This window comes from Coptis chinensis, chromosome 8 (assembly GCF_015680905.1).
Source record: "Coptis chinensis isolate HL-2020 chromosome 8, ASM1568090v1, whole genome shotgun sequence".
NCBI lineage: Eukaryota > Viridiplantae > Streptophyta > Magnoliopsida > Ranunculales > Ranunculaceae > Coptis > Coptis chinensis.
The window spans coordinates 24,567,752-24,590,699 of NC_141463.1; the positions used below are offsets into that span (position 1 = coordinate 24,567,752).

Genomic DNA, 22,948 nt, shown 5'->3' on the forward strand with positions numbered 1-22,948 from the left:
ATGTGCAGAACTTACTCTAACAGAGGTAAGAGATAAGACAAATGAGATCCAGTACCAACTCGATCCAGCCCATGAAGATGAAGGCTCTATTGGGCCCATTATCCCAGATACTTATGATAGGCCTCGTTCAGAAAATGAAATCCCTCGCCTAGTTGCTGATTTAGAAGAGGAAAATTAGGGATCTGCCTCCTTTTCATCAAAGGAAGTGGAAATAGATGCTTCGGATGATGAACAACTTCTCATCGAGTCTCTTCAGCAATATGATGATGCAATGTCAGCGGGCTTGGAGGTTTCATCAAGGACTCCAGAATTCCAATTCTCTGAGGAGTGGGTGGACAACATAGTGGTCCCTCTGGGGCATGAGTTGGGTGTATCTTTGGATATTGGATGCATATGTGCTGCTAAAACCTTGAAAGAAATAAACCCGCAGAGTGAGGGGAGTTGGCAGCATACAAGAGACAAATTGGGGAGAATCATGACGTTTCTCTGATTGTGGGCACTTCAGTTGCCAATGTCGAGTAACTTTCTAACGTGGAACATGAGGGGGTCGACAAGTAAGGACAAAGCTCGTCGAGTGAGGCGTCTAATCCGTAAATTCAGGTCGTTAGTTGTTGGGTTACAAGAAACAAAACGTGAGGACTGTAATAGCAGGTTTACTGGGCACATATGGGGCAGAAAACCACATGGTTGGGAAGCTGTTCCGTCGATTGGAAGATCAGGTGGTATGTTGGTGTTATGGGATACTTACAGGGTAGTGGTGGAAGACTCCATTAAAGGAGCATTTTCTCTTTCAATTCTCTGTACTATGCTCGAGTCGAAGTTCAGTTGGGTATTTACAGCAATATATGGTCCAGTGGATATGGCGGATAAAGAACAATTATGGGATGAACTCATAGATGTAGGTGGGTATTGGGATAGACCTTAGTGTGTTTGCGGCGATTTTAATGCCTTCAGATTTAGTGAAGAACGAAGAGGTGGTGGCAGGATTTGCTCCAATCTGCATAGATTTAATGATTTTGTTAGTGGTTTTGGGTTGATGGACTTCTGCTTAGATGGGGATAAATTCACTTACTCGGATCATCGAGTGCAACCACGCATGAGCAGGCTTGATAGGTTCATTGTCACACCGACTTGGATGGAGTATTTTGATGATCATGTCGAAACTGCTTTAGGTTATAATCTTTCAGACCACCGCATGGTTGTATTACAAAATGTTAATAATGGGATTGGGCTGCGACCATTTCGTTTTGAATTAATGTGGATGGAGAAACAAGAGCTACTTGGTCTGATGGAAACTTGGTGGAATGAGGACAATAAAAATGGCAGAGCGGGTTATGTTCTTTTCAAAAAACTTCAACATCTTAAGCATCAACTCAAGGATTGGAACAAAATGCATTTTGGCAGATTTGATGTGAAGATTAAAGAGCTCTAGTTGATTCTTAAGGGTCTAGAAGACAAAGAGGAACAAACAGATTTGTCCATACAAGAGAGTAACAAGAAAGCCGAAACTCTAAGAAAGTTGAATGATCAATTAAACTTGGAGGAAGACTATTGGTTCTGAAGATGCAAGACTAAGTGGTCTAGAGATGGGGAGAGATGTACAACCTATTTCCACAGAATTGCAAATGCACAATTTCATGCAAACTTCATTGCAAAGTTAAAAATTGATGGGAGTTGGGTGAAGAACCAACATGTGATAAAGGAGCACATTGTGGATTATTACACTAACCTAGGGGTGTAATACGGGGCGGGCAGGGTCAACCGCGGGTCAAATGGTGATGGGGCACAGGGGTGGGGGGTACAAATCCATTGTGGTCCCCGGCCCAGGGCGGGCGGGGCGGGTTGAAGTGTTATGTCTTAGTACCATCACCCGAACCCGTTGGGTCAAACTACTCTTGATTTTGGGTCACTTGGGTGGGGTGGAAATTATCATTTTAACCCAATTTCACTAAAAAACTTTCTAATTCTGCAAGTAATATATTTCCAAGTCACAAAGATAAAGAAAAAATGGAATCAATCAATAAAAATAAACAAAAATAAAAAACTTGAATTTGAACCCAAAACTATATTTGTAAATTTGAAATTTATTTATCGTGATTTACCATTTATAAATTATTTTCCATAGCATGATAAAATGAAGATGGGGCCCATGGTACAAAACAATAAAATATAAACTAAAAGAATTCAAATGAATACAAGGATGAATGATTTATCTTCTTCAAAATTCGAAAGTTGAATTTGAACTTTTGATATTTTCCCAATGTTCAAACTTGAATATGTGAAATTGATGTTGAACTCATAAGTTTGTATTCATATTTCTCAAATTCCTACAAAAGTTAAAAGAAATTATAAACAAAATACAAAAATATTAGAGTTAGAGTCTTGAAATCAAAATTGGGTCAACGGCTTTTGAGACGGATACGGGTCGGGCGGCTTGACGGGTCGGGTTTGAGCATATAACCTACATCCATAGCCCAACCGCATAAAAACGGTGGCGGGGCGGGGTGGGTCTATTTTCGGGTCGGTGCGGGTTTGGGTGGCGGGTGAAGACCGGGTACCCTACCGGATGATGGGTCAACGGTTTTTTTTTACACTCCTACACTAACCTATACAAGGAAACAAACACTGAAAGTCCTACTCTTGATGGGCTTGAATTTCCTACCATTGGCATGGATTTGTCAACATGGATGGAGAGGGACTTAGGAGAAGATGAAGTGAAAGTAGCCCTTAATTCATTAGCAGGGGAAAAGTCGCCAAGACCTGATGGTCTGCCTATGATTGTTTACAAGAAATGTTGGTACTTCATGAAAGATGAGATTATGGCAGCGGTCAAGGAATTGCAAAATAATTCTTTCATCAATTGGCGGCATAACACAACATATATCACCTTGGCCCCAAAGGTAGTTGGTGCATCCTCGTTATCAGACTATAGTCCTATTAGTTTGTAGGGTGAGATTTACAAAGATTATGGCAAAAGTTTTAACCCTCATATTAAAACAGGTGATGCATCTTTTAGTGGGTGTGTATCAAGAGTCATCTCTAAAGAATCGTCAAATTCAGGATGGTGTTCTTGTAGAAAACGAATTGATAGACTCTAGAAGAAGAAGTGGACTGTCGGGTCTGGTTTGCAAACTGGATTTTGCGAAAGCCTTTGACAGTGTGAGTTGGGCGTTTGTAGATTATCTTTTCCAGAGATATGGGTTTGGGTCAAAATGGCGAGGGTGGATCAGGACTTGTCTCTCCACAACCCACTTTTCGATGCTCGTCAATGGAAGTCTTGCGGGCTTTTTCACTAGCTTAAAGGGCTTGCGGCAAGGGGATCCCCTATCCCCCTTCATCTTTGTGTTGGTGGCTGAAACTCTTACTAGAATGGTTTTGAGAGCTCAGGATAGGGACTTGATTTCAGGTTTCAGTGCATCATCTTCTAGCTCTCCAATTCCTATACTCCAATATGCAGACGATACTCTTATTTTCATTGATACAAAGGATGAGCAAGTATTGAACTTGCGGGCAATTCTAATGTGGTTTGAAGCGGTCTCGGGGCTCCATGTGAACTTTGGAAAAAGTAGGATTTTCAGTGTGAATGAGGAACTAAATTTTCTTGATTTGGTAAACCTTATGGGTTGCAAAGTTGGTAGTCTGCCAACTTCATATCTTGGGCTTCCACTTGCTGCTAGATACAAGTCCAAAGCTGCGTGGGTTCCAGTAATTGAAAGATTCACTCGTAGGTTGGCCATTTGGAAGTGGAGATGCCTATCAAAAGGTGGTAGGTTGATTTTAATAAAATCTACCCTTTTGAGTCTCCCTATATACTATCTCTCACTTTTCACTATTCCTACAAGTGTTGTGAATGTGCTTGAAAGAATCATGAGGGAGTTCTTATGGGGAACAACTAGTGATGTTCGACGTTACCACCTTATCTCATGGGATAGTGTTTGCATGCCGATTGAGCTAGGAGGTCTTGGTATACGACGCTTAAAAGATGTGAATATATCTTTGTTGTGTAAATGGATATGGAGATTTGGAGATCAAGATTGTGATAGTCTATGGGAGGTCATTAAAGATAAATATGGATTGGATGAGCACAGTTGGTACTCAAAGAAGGTTAGTTGTACATATGGGTGTGGGTTATGGCGTGGTATTATGAATTGCAAAGAGTCGATTGAGGCTGAAATAAGTTTCAATGTTGGTGATGGCTCGATGGTCTTGTTTTGGGAGGACAAGTGGGCCGTAGAGAAACCTCTAAAACAAGTTTTCGGTGACATGTACTGGATTTCAGAAAATAAAAGAGGTACGGTTCAGCAGCATGTGGTTTGGGTGGATGGTAGGCAGTTGTGGAACTTGTGTTTCAGGCGGAATTTATTCGACAGAGAACTCCCTCGAGTTGGTGAGTTCTTTGTTCTGATTTCGTGATATGGGGTGAATAATGAGGATGATCATAAGATGTGGAATGGCAAGCAGGAGCAATTCACTCCTAAGGTCATGTATGAGGTGGTAGAAGCTAAGCGAATTAGTGAGCATCAATTGGGTGTTGCCAATTTCCCTTATAAGATTGTGTGGAACAAACTAGTTCCTACAAAAGTTTGCTTCTTTGGGTGGGCTCTTCTCTGGGGAAGAACTTTAACAACGGATAATCTGAGAAAGAGGGGCCAAGTTATGGTGAACCGGTGTGTGATGTGTGCCCAAGAAGAAAAGAGTATCCAACATCTTTTTTTGGATTGCAGCATGGCGAAGAAACTGTGGGAATACTTTCTCTCCACTCTCCGCATTCCGCTCGATACCTCTCTTGGGTTAAGTAGTATGTTTCTTAAGAAGCCATCGGTGGGGTTATCTCCTACGGGGATGTTACTGAGTAAAACCATTGCTCATGTTATTACATGGACTATTTGGCTGGAAAGAAATCAAAGGATATTTGATGATAGGTTTTGTGATTTAAATAGCATTATATGTAATTGCAAATATATCATTTGGGGTTGGGCTTCTCATCTTCATACTGTTAGGAATTTGAATTTTGAGTCAATTGTAATTGATTGGGAAGCTATAGTTCAACTTTGATGTAACTATTATAAAGGTAGTGTGAACCTCTCACACTGATTTTCTAATACAATATTGTTTTATCGACAAAAAAAAAATTATATATTTTATGAATTCTTCATTAGAGCATTCCCAATGCTAGTCATTATGGTGGGTTTGTGACTTTATTCACCTCCAAATGGTTCAAAACCTTTGCCCAGTGCAAAGGTGAATACTAAGGTGACTATTTTCCCAAGTCAAAACGAAGGTGAAACCTTCAACCGAGATAGTGGCTGAGTTGTGAACTTCGGACGGGATGTTGGATTTTGTCTCGTGTGTTTTTTTTAAAATGGGTTTTTTTTCGGACTCACATGATTTTTCGACTTTTTTTCTTTTTTTTTTTTTAATTTCAGACGGGATGTTTCATTCTGTTCGGAGCATTTTTTCGATTTTTACGTCCAGACGAAATCTAACATCCTGTCCGAGATTAATATTCACCTTTGCATTGGGCAGCTTCACCTTGTTTTTCACCAAAATAGTGGAAAAGAGGAGAAATACTACCTGCATGGAGGTGAAAAGAGGGGAAAAATAATGTCTTGCATTGGGAATGCTCTTAGTTCATTAAAGTCCTACATCTAGTGGGGGATGAACCCTTACAAGAAGACAAACTACAGAGACAATAAGTAAAATACAAAGCATACAAAGACTATATCTCAGGCTCACACTCGTTGAATCTAAAATCCAATCTCTAATGCCATCAACATTTCAAACAGCAACACGGTGGGATCCTTACCACAAGCTAATATAAACAAGTGATCAATAGTACAAAGTTCTTCAAACACCAAAAACTAGATTTCAGTGTTAAAGATAGGGGGCGGTTGCTACGGCAATAGAACGAACTATACCGGCTAAGTACCGAGGTACAATGTTACAACCCAACCCGAGGACTCCAGACCAAAGCCAAAAGGCTTCAAGGAGTTAGAATACAAACATGGAAGACAACATCTTCCATACCTTCCATAGAATATAGCTGAAGCAAGACCGAAAGGAACCCAACTGCTATATGTGAGTCTAATGCTCGGAAGAGGCTTGAGATTTCCGAGGATAAAGGCATTCACTTGAATGTCCTAGTATCCCATCCCTGCAAAATCAATAAACAAAACAAAAACACAAACAAACATAACATACCAAGCTACAATTATAATACAACTCTCACTCCCTTGGAATTATAGCAAGAATAAGAACAACACCACCACCACATATCAAACGTAACTCCAACAGAAATTAGAAACAAAAAAGCACATACTAATACTGAACATTTACACATACCTTTGTTGCAATTTAACTAGAACTTAAGTCATGGGTGATGTGTAGGTTGATGACTTCTGATGTGGGGATTGTACTTTAATAAGCTAGCATGTATACTTCCAAAAATAAATGGGGTTCATATAGAGGGGTTATTTACATTTACAGTGTGGCAAATTTAAGTTGGAGCCCCATGTATAATTGTATAAGTGTATAACCTTTAACATAGGGGGAGTCATGTACATATATTTTGCATGGAAAAATACACTCATATCATAAAATCTTTGAATGGGCACACCAAAATTTGTATTTCTAAAATCTTAAAGTGTGTAAGTACCCTCCGTTCTCAAACCAATCACTACAGCACACGTGTCCCCACACCAGGCCATATCTTCACAGCACGTATATCACCAGGTCGTACCACGCCACCAGATGTAACCACGACCCAAGATCAGGTCGTCCCAAATATCAAATACATCCATTGTGGAGTTATATTTTAGTCATGACCTTACAATCTCAGAGAATAGGGTTTGTATAAGATGTTTGACTGAACTCAGGTCGGTGTTTTGAGCTGCCTACGTATCCAGTTCTCTGATGAATTGGAATCAAGTCAGACGTAGTTCATCTTGAGTGATTGAGTTGGAGATGGAGAGAATGTGAGCCTCCCCCTCAAGAATGGAGAAGACGCCTCCTTTTTTAGGCTTAGATCCCCATTTTGCGCTGTCTTGATGATTGCTTTTACTCCTTCTGTTATGAAGTAATGATCTATCATTAATAATGTTGTTGACTAGCTTGCAGCGGTTACGTTTTCTAGGTCGTTTGGATGACATGACCTTAAGTCGTACGCATGACCTGCTTGTAGTATGGACACGTGGTCTGCCACGAGTGGTTGAGAGTGGAGGGTACTGACATAACCCCCTTTCTTTATATCACTGTTTGTAGAATAGTGGTGTAAAGAAAGATAATAAAGGAGACCGCGTGTCTTACTTGGTTAAAAATGGAGGTGCAAATTAAATTTTCTGTGTTTGGAGGCTGGATGTTGTTTGTTGCTTAGAGCTTTGTTAGGAGTTGATGTGGTAGGTCCTACGTCGTAGTGCGCAGATCGTAAATTGTATGTTGTGGGTCGTAATGCGTAGATTGTAGTTCGTAGATTGGATTTGACTGATAATTAGCTTTTGAGTGGTAATTACAGTTAAATCAAGCTTAACCCTATCAGAGGCCTTAAGTTGATTTGTGGTCCTTTTCAGGGTACCGTGGATTGGATTTGACTGATAATTAGCCTTTGAGTGGTAATTACAGTTGAATCAAGCTTAGCCCTGGCGTTGGGTTAAGTTGATTTGTACGCCTTTTGGGGGTAGTTTTGTTGATAGTTAGCCTTTTGGGGGCGTCACTGTGGTTGATAGCTAGCCTTTTGGGAGCATCACTATGGTTGATAGCTAGCCTTTTGGGGGCATCACTATGGTTGATAGTTAGCCTTTTGGGGGCGTCACTATGGTTGATAGCTAGCCTTTTGGGGGAGTCACTATGGTTGTTTCCCGTTGAGCGTCCTTGATTGCGATCTGACATCGTAGTGTGTGGTTCGAACTTGATCCTTAGCAAGGCATCAAGATGATTGGTTGATAACTAGCCTTTTGGGGGCGCTATTGTTGTTGTATATGCCATTTGAGTTGGCTGATTAGTAAGCCTTTTGGGGATGTTACTATGATCGTAGATGCCAATTTGGTTGGCTGATAGTAAGCCTTTTGGGGGCATTACTATGATTGATCGTTAGCCTTTAGCTGGCGTGCTTGTCGCTAGGCCCCAGTTCATAGTAGAAGCAGCCTTTTGTGGGTGTTAATGTTGTTTAGCCCCTGTGAAATAACTTGTCCCAGTTCAGAGATGGCTATGGCTAGCCCCCAGCTTGATTGGCTTGCAATAAATTGCAAGGAAGTGAGCTTCCATTTTGCAATTCGAGTGACTCACTGGTTTGTAGTATATGCGAACTGTCGAAGAGAGAACTGCGTGCTTTAAATTGTTATATCTGATTTGGGAACACTTGGATGCTTCTCGGTTTGGAATTGTTGATTCCTTTATTCGACAAAGTATTGCTTCCCCTTGATTTGTTATTTCAATTGATGATGGATACGCTGACAACTTTTGGTGTGTGGTATAACTCCATGTCGAGTGAGCTTTTTTATATTGATTGACATCATCGACGTGAGTTTTACGGTGTGGTTAGTCTGGGATGACCTGGAATATTGATGTTCATTCCAGCTCCAGTGAACTGATGACAACCTATGTTCAAGCTGAGCTAGCAGTGATTGTGTTCGAGTTGAACTGATAGTTGGAATATTGGTTGCTTCTTCCAGGTTGTAGACCTGCTCTGACCTAACTTGAGAATGACTTGATCTGAAGACGACCTGACTTGAGGAAGACCTGAGTTGAGGACAACCTGATTAGAGGATAAAGGCGATCGAGGATGAAATTGACTTGAGGATGACTTTGGTGAGGGCGACTGCCTTTGAGGATAAAAGGCGATCGAGGATAAAAGGCGATCGAGGATGGTGACTTGAGGATGAGTTATTCTGAGGATGAGCTGACTTGAGGACGACCTATTTTGAGGATGACCTGAGTTGAGGATGAGCTGATTTAAGGATGAGCTGAGCTGAGGATAAGCTGACTTGAGGATGAGCTATTTTGAGGATGAGCTGATCTTTAGCTAATTAGAGTTAGTTTGGATGTGTTTTGGTATTTTAGCCATAACTTTGGCTACAGTTGTCAGAATCACGCGTGTGATCCCAATTCGGAAAGATCTCGGTGGCGCGCACATTGTGACCACCGGGCTATACTATGCGGTGGCAATTTTCGAGGTCAAAATCCACTGTTTTCCCTTCCAAATTCACCTTTTTATGTTTTTGTCTGACCTGAGCTGATGATGCGCTAATCTGATGGATGACCTGGATGAGGACGACCTGGAGGAGGACGACTTGGCTAAGGAAGACTTGAGCTGAGGATGACCTGATGTGATGATACGCTGATCTGATGGACAACCTGGATGAGGACGACACAGGTGAAGAAGACTGGTGAGGATGATGACTTGATGATGACGATCGATGGATGACCCCGTGAGGATGATGACACGGAGGAGGACGACCTAGCTAAAGATGACCTGAGCTGAGGATGATCTGAGCTGATGGAATGCTGATGGACGACCTAGTGGAGGTCTTTGTATGAGATATGGCTAAAGTTTTGATATAGCTCTGTGACGAGTTGTGCTGGTGTGCGCTTCTCCTCATTGATATTAGCATGCTCTGAAATTTCTGTTTGAGAGTGGTTGAACCAACACCTTAGTTGACCTGGTAAGGAGTGACCTGTAAGATGGATTCCTGGATCTATATTGTTACCGATTCGCCGTAAAGGAACGTGTGACATGGTGGTAGTTGCAACCCTCGGGTTGGTACTGGATCGACTGCAAGTGATCTATAAATATGAAGTACATCTTGCAACATAGAATTGTGCACAGATTATCCGAATTGATCTAAGATTAAAGATTAGTATAAATGAAGGATAGTTGAATGTAGACTTATCTCTTAGAACGCTGACTTCTCGCTTGCTGCAATTGATAGTTGAATGGAAGAATGCTGATTGTTCTTCCATGGTAGTTTTACCAAGTTTCGTGGGCTTGAGAAAATGGCGTGAATGCTTTTTCTCAAGAAAACGAACCGGCAGACGACACCAATGTGGAGGTACATTTTAGTCATGACCTTACAATCTCAAAGAATAGGGTTTATATAAGATGTTTGACTGAACTCAGGTCGGTATTCTGAGCTGCTTACGTATCCAGTTCTCTGATGAACTGGAATTAAGTCAGACATAGTTCATCTTGAGTGATTGAGTTGGAGATGGAGAGAATGTGAACCTCCCCCTCAAGAATGGAGAAGACGCCTCCTTTTATAGGCGTAGATCCCTATTTTGCGCTGTCTTGATGATTTCTTTTACTCCTTCCATTATGAAGTAATGATCTGTCATTAATAATGTTGTTGACTAGCTTGCAGTGGTTACGTTTCCTAGGTTGTTTGGATGACCTGACCTTAGGTCGTATGCACAATCTGCTTGTAGTTTGGACACATGGTCTGCCTCGAGTGGTTGAGAGTGGAGGGAATGATAAGAGCCCAAAACTGTAGTTTTAACCCCTTAACAATCGTACTTTTAGACCAATTATGTGAATAATAAGTAAGAGTTAATACTGATTACGTGTTTTTATGCATTTCAGGCTTCAAAGTCCATTATGTGCAGAAATGTGCCACTTTAGCGAGATAAAGGAGCAAAGGTCGGTTGCTAAGGAGTTCTGTGATTAAAGGCCAAGATTCAAGAAGACAAAGCCTCTGTAAAGCCCGGTCAAAAGATGAAAAGTCAAAGTCCACGCAGGCAGAAACAGTGCACAAAGTCAACAGAACTTCCGAAGACCATATCTTTGGACTCAGACCTCGGAATTGGGCCTACCTTACGTCAAAACGACCGGCTCGGAAAGAGCTTTCCAATGGTCTAAGACTTGGCCTAATCAGAGGAGCAGAAGTGGACTAAAAGTCTGTCGAAGTCAACTGCAGCTGAAGAGGCCTTTTTGGACTGAAAGAATTGGGTTTTGGGCCTGATTCTCTGGCCCAAAACATGGCTCCAAGCCCATGCACGATTTTTGGATCTGAAACTATAAAAACAAGAACTTGACTCTTTGTTAATGGTAGATAGTTAGGTTAGAAAATAAATTAGGTTAGGATAAGAAAAGTAGCCATTAAACCTTAGTTCTAGATCTAGTTTTAGATTAATTAATTAGTTTTTATGCTTGCCTTAAATTCAGTATTAAATTATTGTTATTGCTATTCATTAGATAAATAAAGTTAATTAGTTCTCCATAATCTAGTTTCATTTTCATTTATTTATTAGCTTAAATCCTTAGATTTACTTATTTGTCATTATTATTTTAATTCAATTATTGCATGAGTAGTTTCGAATTGAGTTTAAACAAGTAAAGTTCAAATCTTTATATTATGTCTTGTTTAGATTCCATGAGAAATGATAGTTTAATGACTCTAGGCTAACCCTCCATTAGAGGGGTTGAGGAAACCTTGATGAAAACTTGATTTTGTTAGCTTAGAATTAGATCACGATAATCTATTCAATTCTAGAAGTAATTAGTTCACCATGAAAATGGGTTTAATGCTTCACATGCTAGTTATTACTTGGTAAAGATTGCCATGAATAGTTAGGGATTAGATTTACCAATTGTTATCGCGATAGCATTTCAATTTGAGTCTTGACAGTTCTTTGTTAGTAGATTAAGTAGAGTTAAGGCGGAATCAATCCCCCTAATTCCTTATCATAGAGTCCAGTTAGTATTTTTGTAGTTGAATTATTATATCTTGTTATTATAAATTGAATCCGTAGTATAATCATAGAATAGATATTTCACATAACACATTACTCTCACCATTGTCCTTTTGGGTTTGATTAGTTGAATTTGTTTAAGTCTTGAGAGTTAAGAGTGGAACGATTCCGTACTCTATATATTGCATGAATATACATGTGAGAGTAGGAAATAAATTATTGATACCGTAAGAATAAGGTTAGAGTAATCTAATTGAGTTTTTACGTATAAACACGTATTTACGTTTTCTTGATTATTTGTGTTTACGCATAGATAGTTAGAATACGTAAAATCACTGTTATCAAATGGCGCCGCTGCCATCTTAATCTCGTTCAAGACAAGAATTCAATTGCTTGAATTCAAGGGGCAATCCCCCATTCTCTACCCACCCACCCTTTTAATTTTTCATTCTTATTTCTTGAATTTTCGGAACTGCTCATTCCTTTGTTTGGGCATAGAAAAACTTGATTCACAGAGAAAAACAACTGCGGTGAAGATTTTTTGGAGTCGATAAAAGGCCTAAAACTTGAAAACTCGGAGTGCGACCAGCCAAACCGAAGCGCCGACCAGCCCAAAACACTTGGACTTTCGACAAAAATAGAGGGCACCACGCCCAAACAGAGGGCACTTTCAGCCCTCAAGGAAAATTCAGTGTGAGAATGACCAATTTTCATAGGTAAATGCAAATTTTTATGTCTTCAAGTTACTTTCGGTGTTTCTAACTTGTTAAATACTGGCGAGATCAGCGTATACAAGACGCTATTCAAACGCGTAGCAAGGAGGCATTCAGGTACTCCTTCTTCCACTCCTCGCCTCTTCTGTTAGAGGAGTTTTAATTCTAGTATAATCAGGCTTGTTTTCTTAAAACAAAATACCACACGCCTATCTAGAAATATATGCTTAGAGTTGTGGTTGCATATTAATTGTCCTAAAGTATATTTGAAAAACCAATATGGCATATCAATATGTAGACCAACAATCATATGATAATTATGCAAACCCTTCACCATGTTTATGCTGTGGTAGTACTGACCATTGGGCTTCTCAATGCCCATCATATCAAGAGCAATCATGTAATTATTATGAAAACCCTTCACCATGTTCATATTGTGGTAGTCCTGACCATTGGGCTTCTCAATGCCCATCATATCAAGAGTCTGAGCCTACTATAGGATATAATAATAATTATGAGCCTCAATTTTCAAATTTTTATAGTGACTCATACAATCAAGAGTTTTCTAGTCATCCAAACTATTCATGTAATTCCACCAATAATAATCAACCAGCCATTCAACCTCAACCTAACCCATCACAGTACGACATCAACCAGAGTCACTCAAACGCCAATAACTATGACTATCAAACACCATACCAACCAGACCCACACCACCAAGCTTCCCCTCAGGTAACAACATTCGATGAAATAATGGCCCAAAACAAAATAATACTTCAGGAAATAAACCGGAACCTAAAGATACTAGGTTCACCTACGCCAGACATTTCTACCATGCCAGAGATCGACACTATTCCCATAACTAACCCAGTCAACCTAGTTCACACCTACCCTACATTTCATGAACCATTACCTTTCGAAGACCCTCCCATTGACCATGATATTAACTCCACACCCCACCTGGATGAGGAAATTCTTGTAGACGACTCTTTAGGACTAGTTTCGGATGACCACTCAAACTTGAGCGATGTCTCCGAGGAACTTTCCACTGATCCACGTGACGATGAATATAATGATGACACTTTAGAAGATATTTATAAAGGTGTGACGAAGGAAGAATTTGATAACTATTGGCATTCTCGTAATAGGGACCCTCCTGTTGAGCATGTCCAGGCCTTTGAGTTTGTTAACCGCACTCGGCTGGATGATGTCTCGACACATTCGAATGAGGCCATTGAGGATACTTGTAGTGTTTTAGAGGAAGAGGGTGATGACATGGAGATTAACAATTCAAATCTAAGGCATGAACAAGTTAATGTGCAAGAAAACGAGGAAGTTACATCTGTAGAGCAATGTGAATCTCAATTCAGTTTGGCAGCTGAGGAAATAACCAGGAAAGAAATAGAGGAAAATCTTAAAGATAAAGCCACGAACCACAACCTTGTGGATTCAGCTAAGCCAGATGTAGAGTTCTTAAGAGCATGTGAGGATCCACCACCCGATGAACCACCAACCAACCACCATCCACCTGAGTTACCACCTCCTATAATCCAACCATCTACCACAACTAAGCCATCCATTCACCCACCATTTAAAAGGAACCTCGATTTTGCCCTTGAGCCAATTGCCTCAGAGACCATCTATAATTTTTTCAACCCTCACAGTGAAGAGTGTTTGCCTAGCACACAATCCCATGAGTACACCATTCCGGTAATTGAGAGACAAGCTCTGACTGAGTGTAGTGAGAAATCTAGTTTGTCTTATTTTTCCTTATCTGAGCTTCATGAAAGACATCATGATCCACACTTCATTCCCTTCTCACCTAAAGTATCGCTTAATTCATCTTTTTGGTCATTCTAACTATTTAAAACAATTACAACATGATGGTTTGCATATGTTCTTTGATAGGATGCATAAGTTTTCATTCCTTAAACTTACATGTTTGCTTCCAATTATACAACATTATTCTGTTTGGGGGTGCATTTAGTATCACGTTTTTATGGCTAGACCCTCAACTCTTCCGACTATTTGTTTATAGTTAACCACGCATCATCCACTTTGTGCCACCCCGGTTTCATGCTTGTTTGGGGGTGTGCGCGATCTAGGGAATCGGCGTAAAAATGACCCCACATTAAGTCTCGGGAATCTAACTTTAAAGACCCGCGTTTTAAAACAAATTTTTACAAACCTGTTTTCAAAATTTGTTTGGGGAATGGGGTGTTTAGTTTTTCCATTCTTGATCAAATTCAAATTCTTATTCCCACCTCCCCCACCTAGTTTTTTCTTCTTGTTTGTTGTTTTGATGTTGTTTTTATTATTTTTAGTAGATAGGATGTTACGTTGTTAAATTCCGTAGTTAACTTTGAATTTGGTAGTTAAATGTTGTTTGAATTTCAATTTTAATATAATGTTGTTCTTTTCAAATTGTGCATGGATTTTATTGTTAATCCCACCTTCCCGAATTGTTTGGGGGTGGTATTATTTATTCTATCATGATTTGTAGAAGATCCTCCATTTTAGAGTTTGTTTTGGAGTGAAGGTTGAGAATATTGTCGTAATTGGCATACCTATGATTAGATGTGGTGGTAGGATGAAATCTAAGAGAGTTTAGAAGTTACTAGTCTAAATCCAGTATGAAAGATATTAGGGTTGTTATAGAATCAAGAATATGAGTTGTTTCCGTTTCGGGTCCGGAAATTTTATTGTTTCCGAAAATTGCCTTAAAGCTTTTTGGCAACCTACCGATTCGTTTTAACAATTCAAAACCTATAAAAACTTCATTCATTCTACACTCACAACCCACACTACACCTAACTTCCATCTCTCACCTTTCACTCCCAGCTTTTCCTTCTTTTTCCTCTAAACTCCTGCCCGGCCTTTCTTACGCCAGCGCTGCGCCGCGCATACTGCAATTTCACAAAGTTTAGTCAGAGCGCGACCCGCGCCCTCCTTGAGCGCGACTCATGCCCAAACACTGTAATTCTAAAAACTCCGAGCGCACTCGCACCCTAGAGGAGCGCGCCTGCATAAATTTCACAAAGTTTAGTCGGTAGCGACCAGCTCCCTCCTTGAGCGACGACTTCGCGCCAAACACCGTAATTCTAAAACTCGAAAGCGCTTTCAGCGCAATGCAATTTTTTTTCAGATTTTTTGTCGGGCGCGACTTCGCGCTAAGGCGACCAGACCAAACACCGGAAAAAATCTTCTGGAATTCAAAATCTTGAGAGCGCACTCATCTAACTTAACCGTGGACCAGAAAAATTCGGTTTTTCTGCGGGTAGTTTCGGATCATTAGCAGCTATTCCGGGGCGTAATTTTGAGATGACATCTCCTACATTGATACCGGAACAGTCTTTCGAAGATTTGTTTCAAAGCACTACTTATGGTGCTTGGTTTCCCGAGGTGATCACACACGTAGGCTGGGAACCGCTTATGGTTCTTGCTAGCAATTGTTCTTGGACTTGCCATGCCCGCTGAAATACAAGACCCATGATGCTATTGGGTAGATAATATGCATGTCTACACTTATGAATTTTTGCATGAGGCTTATGGGTCCGACATTTTCCGTGTAGAGGACCAAGGGACATATAATGTAGCCCTTGGTAGCTTGTCCCTTAATGTGATATGGTAATGTTCTTTATCATGCTAAACATATTAGGGGGGTGACATTTTTCTTCTGCGAATGATGCCACTTGCGATGTTTTCCTTGCTTTAGCTGAGGAATGCCTGCTATATGACCTTCCTAAGACCTTAATGTCTAGTTTAGCACGAGCCCATAGCATGAGGCATAAGTATCTTCTTATGCCTATAGTAGTTTGCCGTATTATGCTATGTTTCTTCCCTGTTTTTTATGCCCGTACGTTTCACGGACTGGGTTGGGGTCGACATTGTGAGACCCACCAATTCTATTATTCGATCTTTCCGTGCAATGACTTGGCAAGGGTGGAGGATACAACCTCGTAAGGTTGCACCTTACACCCCATCCGACCAAGTGGCGCTTAACTGGTTAGCATCCGTAGATGATAAATGGCGGCAAGCTTGGCAAATTATAATGGCATGACAGGATGTGAATGAACCTCACTTCTTTATAGAAGAGGAGGATGACGAGTAAACGCTGGAGTGGAGGTAAGTTTTTAGTTTCAGTTAGTGTCTGCTTATGTCCCAAGCAATTTAATTCTGTTAACCCCATAATGGGTGGAACTCTTATAGAGTTAAGGTCGGTTTTTATTTCCTATATTAGTATGTTCTAACCTTGTTTTGCGGATGTTCCAGAATTTCACGCGTTTCCATGGTATTTTTCTACCCTTTTTATTTAAATGCTTTGAGGACAAAGCATGCTTCTTGTTGGGGGCATAGAAACACGTGTAATTAAAGGCATCTGTTAGGATATAGATATGTATAATATGCATTTGTTTTCAAGTTAAAAATTTCAAAAATATAAATAAATAAGTTTATGCTATACACTTAGGAATATTGGTATTGTTTTATTTCTCTATGCTCTTAACAATCTAGAAGTCTCAATGTAGCTTTTGCATCGAATAATTGTTAGAAACTTAGGTTAATATGTAGGTAATAATCTTTGCATCTATCTATAAATATATTACATGAGTAGCTATGATTGTTAGCGATAAGTTTCTAAAATCTAGGCTAGAGTACTTATTCTACAAATCCTGGAGAATATAGCCTAAAAAGCTTATATGAGCCAAACATTTGAGAAATGACACAAGGGAGAAGTAAAATCGGGATAGAGAAATCACACGTCCACTTGCTTGATCACTATGCCATATCCTAAGCGAGAATTTAGGCCCTCTTTGGATCAATATAGCCGAAATTCAAACCTATGAATTATTTCCGCTAATAGTAAGCCCCTCCGAGCCTTTCTTTAGCCTTCCATAAACCACAATTCCTTTACCCCTGTTACAAAAAAACAAAACAAAATAAAAAAAAAAAAAAAAAAAAAAAAAATCAACCTACCCAATTTAGAATAAGTCTGAGAATAGAATGAGTGAAGAAAGAAGAAGAGAAAAACCTGTGTAAACAAAAATTAGTTAGTTGCTTCAGAAAAGAAAAGAAGTTTCCATCCAAGGAAAAGAAAAAAAAAATAGAAATAAATAAAAACTCCAAAAATAGAATAAAAGGGAGTCAAAAGCCAAAGAAAAGAAAAAAAAAATATGGCTAAGGATGGAAACAAAGTATAGAAGCAAAAGAAAATAACAAGGTTTTCTCTAAGTTACATAATATGAAGACTCTATTATCTCAGACTTGTCCTTTTGAATATCCATTTCCTTCCTTCTTAAACCATCTCCTAATCCCCTCAAGCTAATAAAGACCTCTAGCTCAATTAGGAATAGGTTAGTGTGATAGTAATTGGCGGATGTGTTTGATCGACTCGGCTTCCTTGTTTGTCATTGAGATTGTAAGGTAAAGTGTGCCCACCGCACACCGAGTAGCTTAAACTTGAGCGGAAAAATCGAGTGGTTTTTTGTCTTGACATTTATGTGAGGACCTACTTAAAGACGCTATTCGAAGTTTTCAGAAACTAACACGCTAGGCATTTCATAGTATTACTCATAGTATATATATTTGTATCATAGATGATTGATTATTATGCATATATTAGTTTAGGTTTTGACTTGGTTATTCTTATTCATTTGCTAGTGAGATGTATAGATAGTTGAGACATGAATGAGGAAACAATAGTTTTATTTCTTAGTCATTGTAGTATAGATGAAGTTTGTGAGTACCTTCACTGGAAAACTCTCACGAGGCTATAACTTCGTCCACTAGGGAATTCCTAGTGGTTTAAGGCCTTGTTGCATATGGTCAATGCAATCGCGACTCAGTAAACGAGTAGATAGAACTCCATTTTTGGTCACTTATTCTAATTTCTCATATTTGCTTGAGGACAAGCAAAATCCTGTTTGGGGGTGGTTTGATAAGAGCCCAAAACTGTAGTTTTAACCCCTTAACAATCGTACTTTTAGACCAATTATGTGAATAATAAGTAAGAGTTAATCTTGATTCACGTATTTTTATGCATTTCAGGCTTAAAAGTCCATTATGTGCAGAAATGTGCCACTTTAGCGAGATAAAGGAGCAAAGGTCGGTTGCTAAGGAGTTCTGTGATTAAAGGCCAAGATTCAAGAAGACAAAGCCTCTGTAAAGCCCGGTCAAAAGATGAAAAGTCAAAGTCCACGCAGAGAAGCTTGATTGCACAAAGTCAATGTAACTTCCGAAGACCATATCTTTGGACTCAGACCTCGGAATTGGGCCTACCTTACGTCAAAACGACCGGCTCGGAAAGAGATTTCCAATGGTCCAAGACTTGGCCAATCAGAGGAGCAGAAGTGGACGAAAAGTCTGTCGAAGTCAACTGCAGCTGAAGAGGCCTTTTTGGAGTGAAAGAATTGGGTTTTGGGCCTGATTCTCTGGCCCAACACATGGCTCCAAGCCCATGCAAGATTTTTGGATCTGAAAGTATAAAAACAAGAGCTTGACTCTTTGTTAATGGTAGATAGTTAGGTTAGAAAATAAATTAGGTTAGGATAAGAAAAGTAGCCATTAAACCTTAGTTCTAGATCTAGTTTTAGATTAATTAATTAGTTTTTATTCTTGCCTTAAATTCAGTATTAAATTATTGTTATTGCTATTCATTAGATAAATAAAGTTAATTAGTTCTCCATAATCTAGTTTCATTTTCATTTATTTATTAGCTTAAATCCTTAGATTTACTTATTTGTCATTATTAGTTTAATTCAATTATTGCATGAGTAGTTTCGAATTGAGTTTAAACAAGTAAAGTTCAAATCTTTATATTATGTCTTGTTTAGATTCCATGAGAAATGATAGTTTAATGACTCTAGGCTAACCCTCCATTAGAGGGGTTGAGGAAGCCTTGATGAAAACTTGATTTTGTTAGCTTAGAATTCGTCCTGATAATCTATTCAATTCTAGAAGTAATTAGTTCACCATGAGAATGGGTTTAATGCTTCACATGCTAGTTATTACTTGGTAAAGATTGCCATGAATAGTTAGGGATTAGATTTACCAATTGTTATGTGATAGCATTTCAATTTGGAGTGCGACAGTTCTTTGTTAGTAGATTAAGTAGAGTTAAGGCGGAATCAATCCCCCTAATTCCTTATCATAGAGTCAAGTTAGTATTTCTGTAGTTGAATTATTGTATCTTGTTATTATAAATTGAATCCGTAGTATAATCATAGAATAGATATTTCACATAACACATTACTCTCACCATTGTCCTTTTGGGTTTGATTAGTTGAATTTGTTTAAGTCTTGAGAGTTAAGAGTGGAACGATTCCGTACTCTATATATTGCATGAATATACATGTGAGAGTAGGAAATAAATTATTGATACCGTAAGAATAAGGTTAAAGTAATCTAATTGAGTTTTTACGGGTTATCAGGGTACTGACAACCATAAATGGAAACAATTGATCTACCGCGATCCTGAAGCTCAGTCAACGCACCAATAAAGGAGACATTTACTTTGTAACAACAGAAGTAATGACAAATCATCAAGAGAGCACAAAATATGGATCTAAACTCGACAACGGCCTGACGCAAATAAGGAAAGTCATATCAAACACCTATAAGTAGAGAGAGATGAACTACGTAAGGCTTGATTCAAGTTCACCCAAGAAACTTGATACGTAGGCAACTCTTATCCTAAAAAGGGGTGCAGCCATTCCCCCTCATCCTCAATATCATGTTATAGGTAGAAAACTATACCTCTACATTGGCACCATCTGCCGATTCTTCTTCTTGAGAAAAGAACAACACACCATTTTCTCAAGCCCACAAAACTTTTTAAAACCACCATGGAAGAACAGCTCAAAGCTCTAGTAGATCAAGTAAAGTTTCTCCAGGAATCATTTACCACGCTCCAGCAAGAGAATCAAACTCTTCGCGAACAAACTACTTCCAACACCAACAACGTCACTCCAGACGCAATTGAAAACAACGCAGTCATAACCCTCACTACAATCACCAATCAATGTCTTGAGGACTTCGCCCAGCGGTTGGAGAAGTCAAGCGAAAAAGCCAGTGCAGCCCAGATCGTCCAGAAGATGCTCCAATCATACAAAGCGCCACCATTCACCACTGAAGTCAGGGACAATCAACCTCCCACTGATTTCATCCAACCAAAGTTCCCGATGTACGATGGTAGCTCGTGTCCAGGCCAGCATGTAGCTCGTTTCAGCCAAATCCTGGCACTCTACAACGCTCCAGACTTTGACTACCTAAAATGCAAACTCTTTCCAGCCAGCTTGAAGAAAGGAGCATTAGATTGGTTCTACACGCTAGTGCCTGATTCAATCCACAACTTCGACAAGCTGGTCGAGACATTTGCACCAGAGTTCGTCCACAACAGGAAGAAGCAAGCCGACCTAGACTTGTTGTTTCAGCTGAAGCAAGCACACAACAAGACTATTTGCGCTTTCTTAGGACGTTTCAAAAAGGAATTGCTATCAATGGAGCCAGGCCTCAAGGACATCTTTGCAACCTCGGCATTTACCAAAGCCCTCCCAGACGATTCTGAGCTAACAGAGTCTCTCATGCTCAATAAGCCAGAACGTCAAGACGACCTGTACCACAGAGTCGACAAGTACATGAAGTATGAAGAATGGATGGCCCAGTGTAAAGGCAAAGAAGTCCTCGCAGTAAGCGACAAACGGGGACCCAAAGAAAGCAAGCAGTACTCAGGCAACAACAAGGGCACCAACTCCCAGAAGCTATCTTACACCAAGAGAGAATTCTCTAACTTCTCCAGGACGCCAGGTCACATCCTGAAGAAGATAAAAACAGCCCCTTACTTCAAGCCACACATCAACAAGGTCATAGAAATCCCAGGCCGCCCGTACTGCCACTTCCACAAACTCCACCATCATGACACAGACGAATGTTGGAGCCTCAACCACTACCTCTAAGACTTAGTCGAAGAGGGAAAACTCAAAGAATTTATGCCAGAAAATGACCTCAGGCATAAACTGAATGCCAATCGCAACAGAAGCAGGAGTTTTAGTCATAAACGACTTGCACACAGAATGAGCAGAAGTAGAACAGCCCGACGATCTAAATCTCTAGGTCAGTCGAGGCACGATAGACAACAACACTCCTCTGATCAGGAAGAGGGAAAGTTAATCCACATCCAGCAACGACACCTTCGGTCATGAAAAATGCAAGCGCGTTGGAGCACTACAAGAGATCTACCACCTCTTCCATAAAGCTGAGATGATCACTCCTACCAGTTCTCGATCTACAACCGAGATATCATTCACCGAGGAAGACCTCGACAAGGTGTGCCTACCCCATAATGATGCTCTAGTAGTGCATGTCAAGATCAATGGATGGATAGTCAAGCGAGTCCTAATTGATCCAGGCAGCTCTTGTGACATCCTTTTCTACAAAACATACAAGGACATGCACCTACCAGACTCTGTGATGATAGAGTCAAATGTCCCACTCTACGGATTCAATGGAGACCGCATAGATGCCATTGGAGATGCCATTCTACCAGTCTCCATTGGAGAAAAAGAGGACATGGTTAAGACCTCAACACGCTTTAGTGTGATAGATGTCAAGTCATCATACACTGCCATCTTAGGAAGCAAGTGGATTCATAAGATCCAAGTAGTTCCATCAACCTTACACCAAGTTCTGCGGTTCCCTACACCCCGAGGCATCATGGAGCTCAGAAGTAACCAACTAGAAGCTCACCGATGCAATCAAGTAAGCACAACAACCAAGGCCAAAACTCAGGTCGTCAAGACAAACGACATCTCGAAGCTGCAAGATCCTTAAGCTTCCAGCCCTCCAATATCAGTAACATACAAACTAAAGGAAAAACAAGCACAAGTTGAACCAGGAAAGAAAGTCAATTTGGGCACAGATGATGACCCAAAATTTGTTTATGTGGGGACTAATTTAGACCACAAGCTCAAGGAGCAACTTATCAATTTTTTATCTCTCAATAAAGATGTGTTTGCTTGGTCATATATCGATATGCCAGGAATCGACCCTCAGGTCGCTTGCCACAAATTAAATGTAGATCCAACTATAAAGTCTATCAAACAACGACCTCGGAAATTAGCACTCAAATTTCAAAAAGCCATCAATGAAGAGATAGAAAAGCTAAAAAAGGTTGGATTCATCAGAAAGGCTGAATACCCGACCTAGTTAGCGAACATTATAGCCGTTCCTAAAATAAATGGCAGGTAGGACTCTGCATCGATTTCACCAACATCAACAAGCATTGCCCAAAAGACAGCTTCCCCCTACCCAGGATTGATATACTGGCAAATCAAACTTGCGAACATGAACTTTTATCATTTATGGACGCATACAGCAGATACAATCAGATACCACTTGCAGAAGAGGACCAGGAAAAAATGTCCTTCATAACCGAACAAGGGACATTCTGCTACAACGTCCTACCATTCGGCTTGAAGAACGCCGGTGTGACCTACCAGAGACTTGTCACGAAAATGTTCAAAGACATGTTGGGCAACACTATGGAAGTTTACATAGACGAC

General features: G+C 40.0%; 3 protein-coding genes across 3 annotated transcripts; all 3 read left to right on the top strand.

Moving 5' to 3' along the window:
* Positions 1 to 538: 538 nt before the first annotated feature.
* On the top strand, positions 539 to 1,432 carry LOC147480706 (uncharacterized). The gene is made up of 2 exons (XM_086578726.1): positions 539 to 906; positions 955 to 1,432. The coding sequence occupies exons 1-2, from the start codon at positions 539 to 541 to the stop codon at positions 1,430 to 1,432; spliced, it is 846 nt and encodes a 281-aa protein (XP_086434852.1).
* A 3,011-nt stretch (positions 1,433 to 4,443) lies between these two features.
* Positions 4,444 to 5,055, top strand: LOC147480707 (uncharacterized). The gene has a single exon (XM_086578727.1). It carries the CDS (start codon positions 4,444 to 4,446, stop codon positions 5,053 to 5,055), a length of 612 nt encoding a protein of 203 aa, XP_086434853.1.
* A 15,178-nt stretch (positions 5,056 to 20,233) lies between these two features.
* LOC147480708 (uncharacterized) lies at positions 20,234 to 21,343 on the top strand. The gene has a single exon (XM_086578728.1). It carries the CDS (start codon positions 20,234 to 20,236, stop codon positions 21,341 to 21,343), a length of 1,110 nt encoding a protein of 369 aa, XP_086434854.1.
* Positions 21,344 to 22,948: the final 1,605 nt, after the last annotated feature.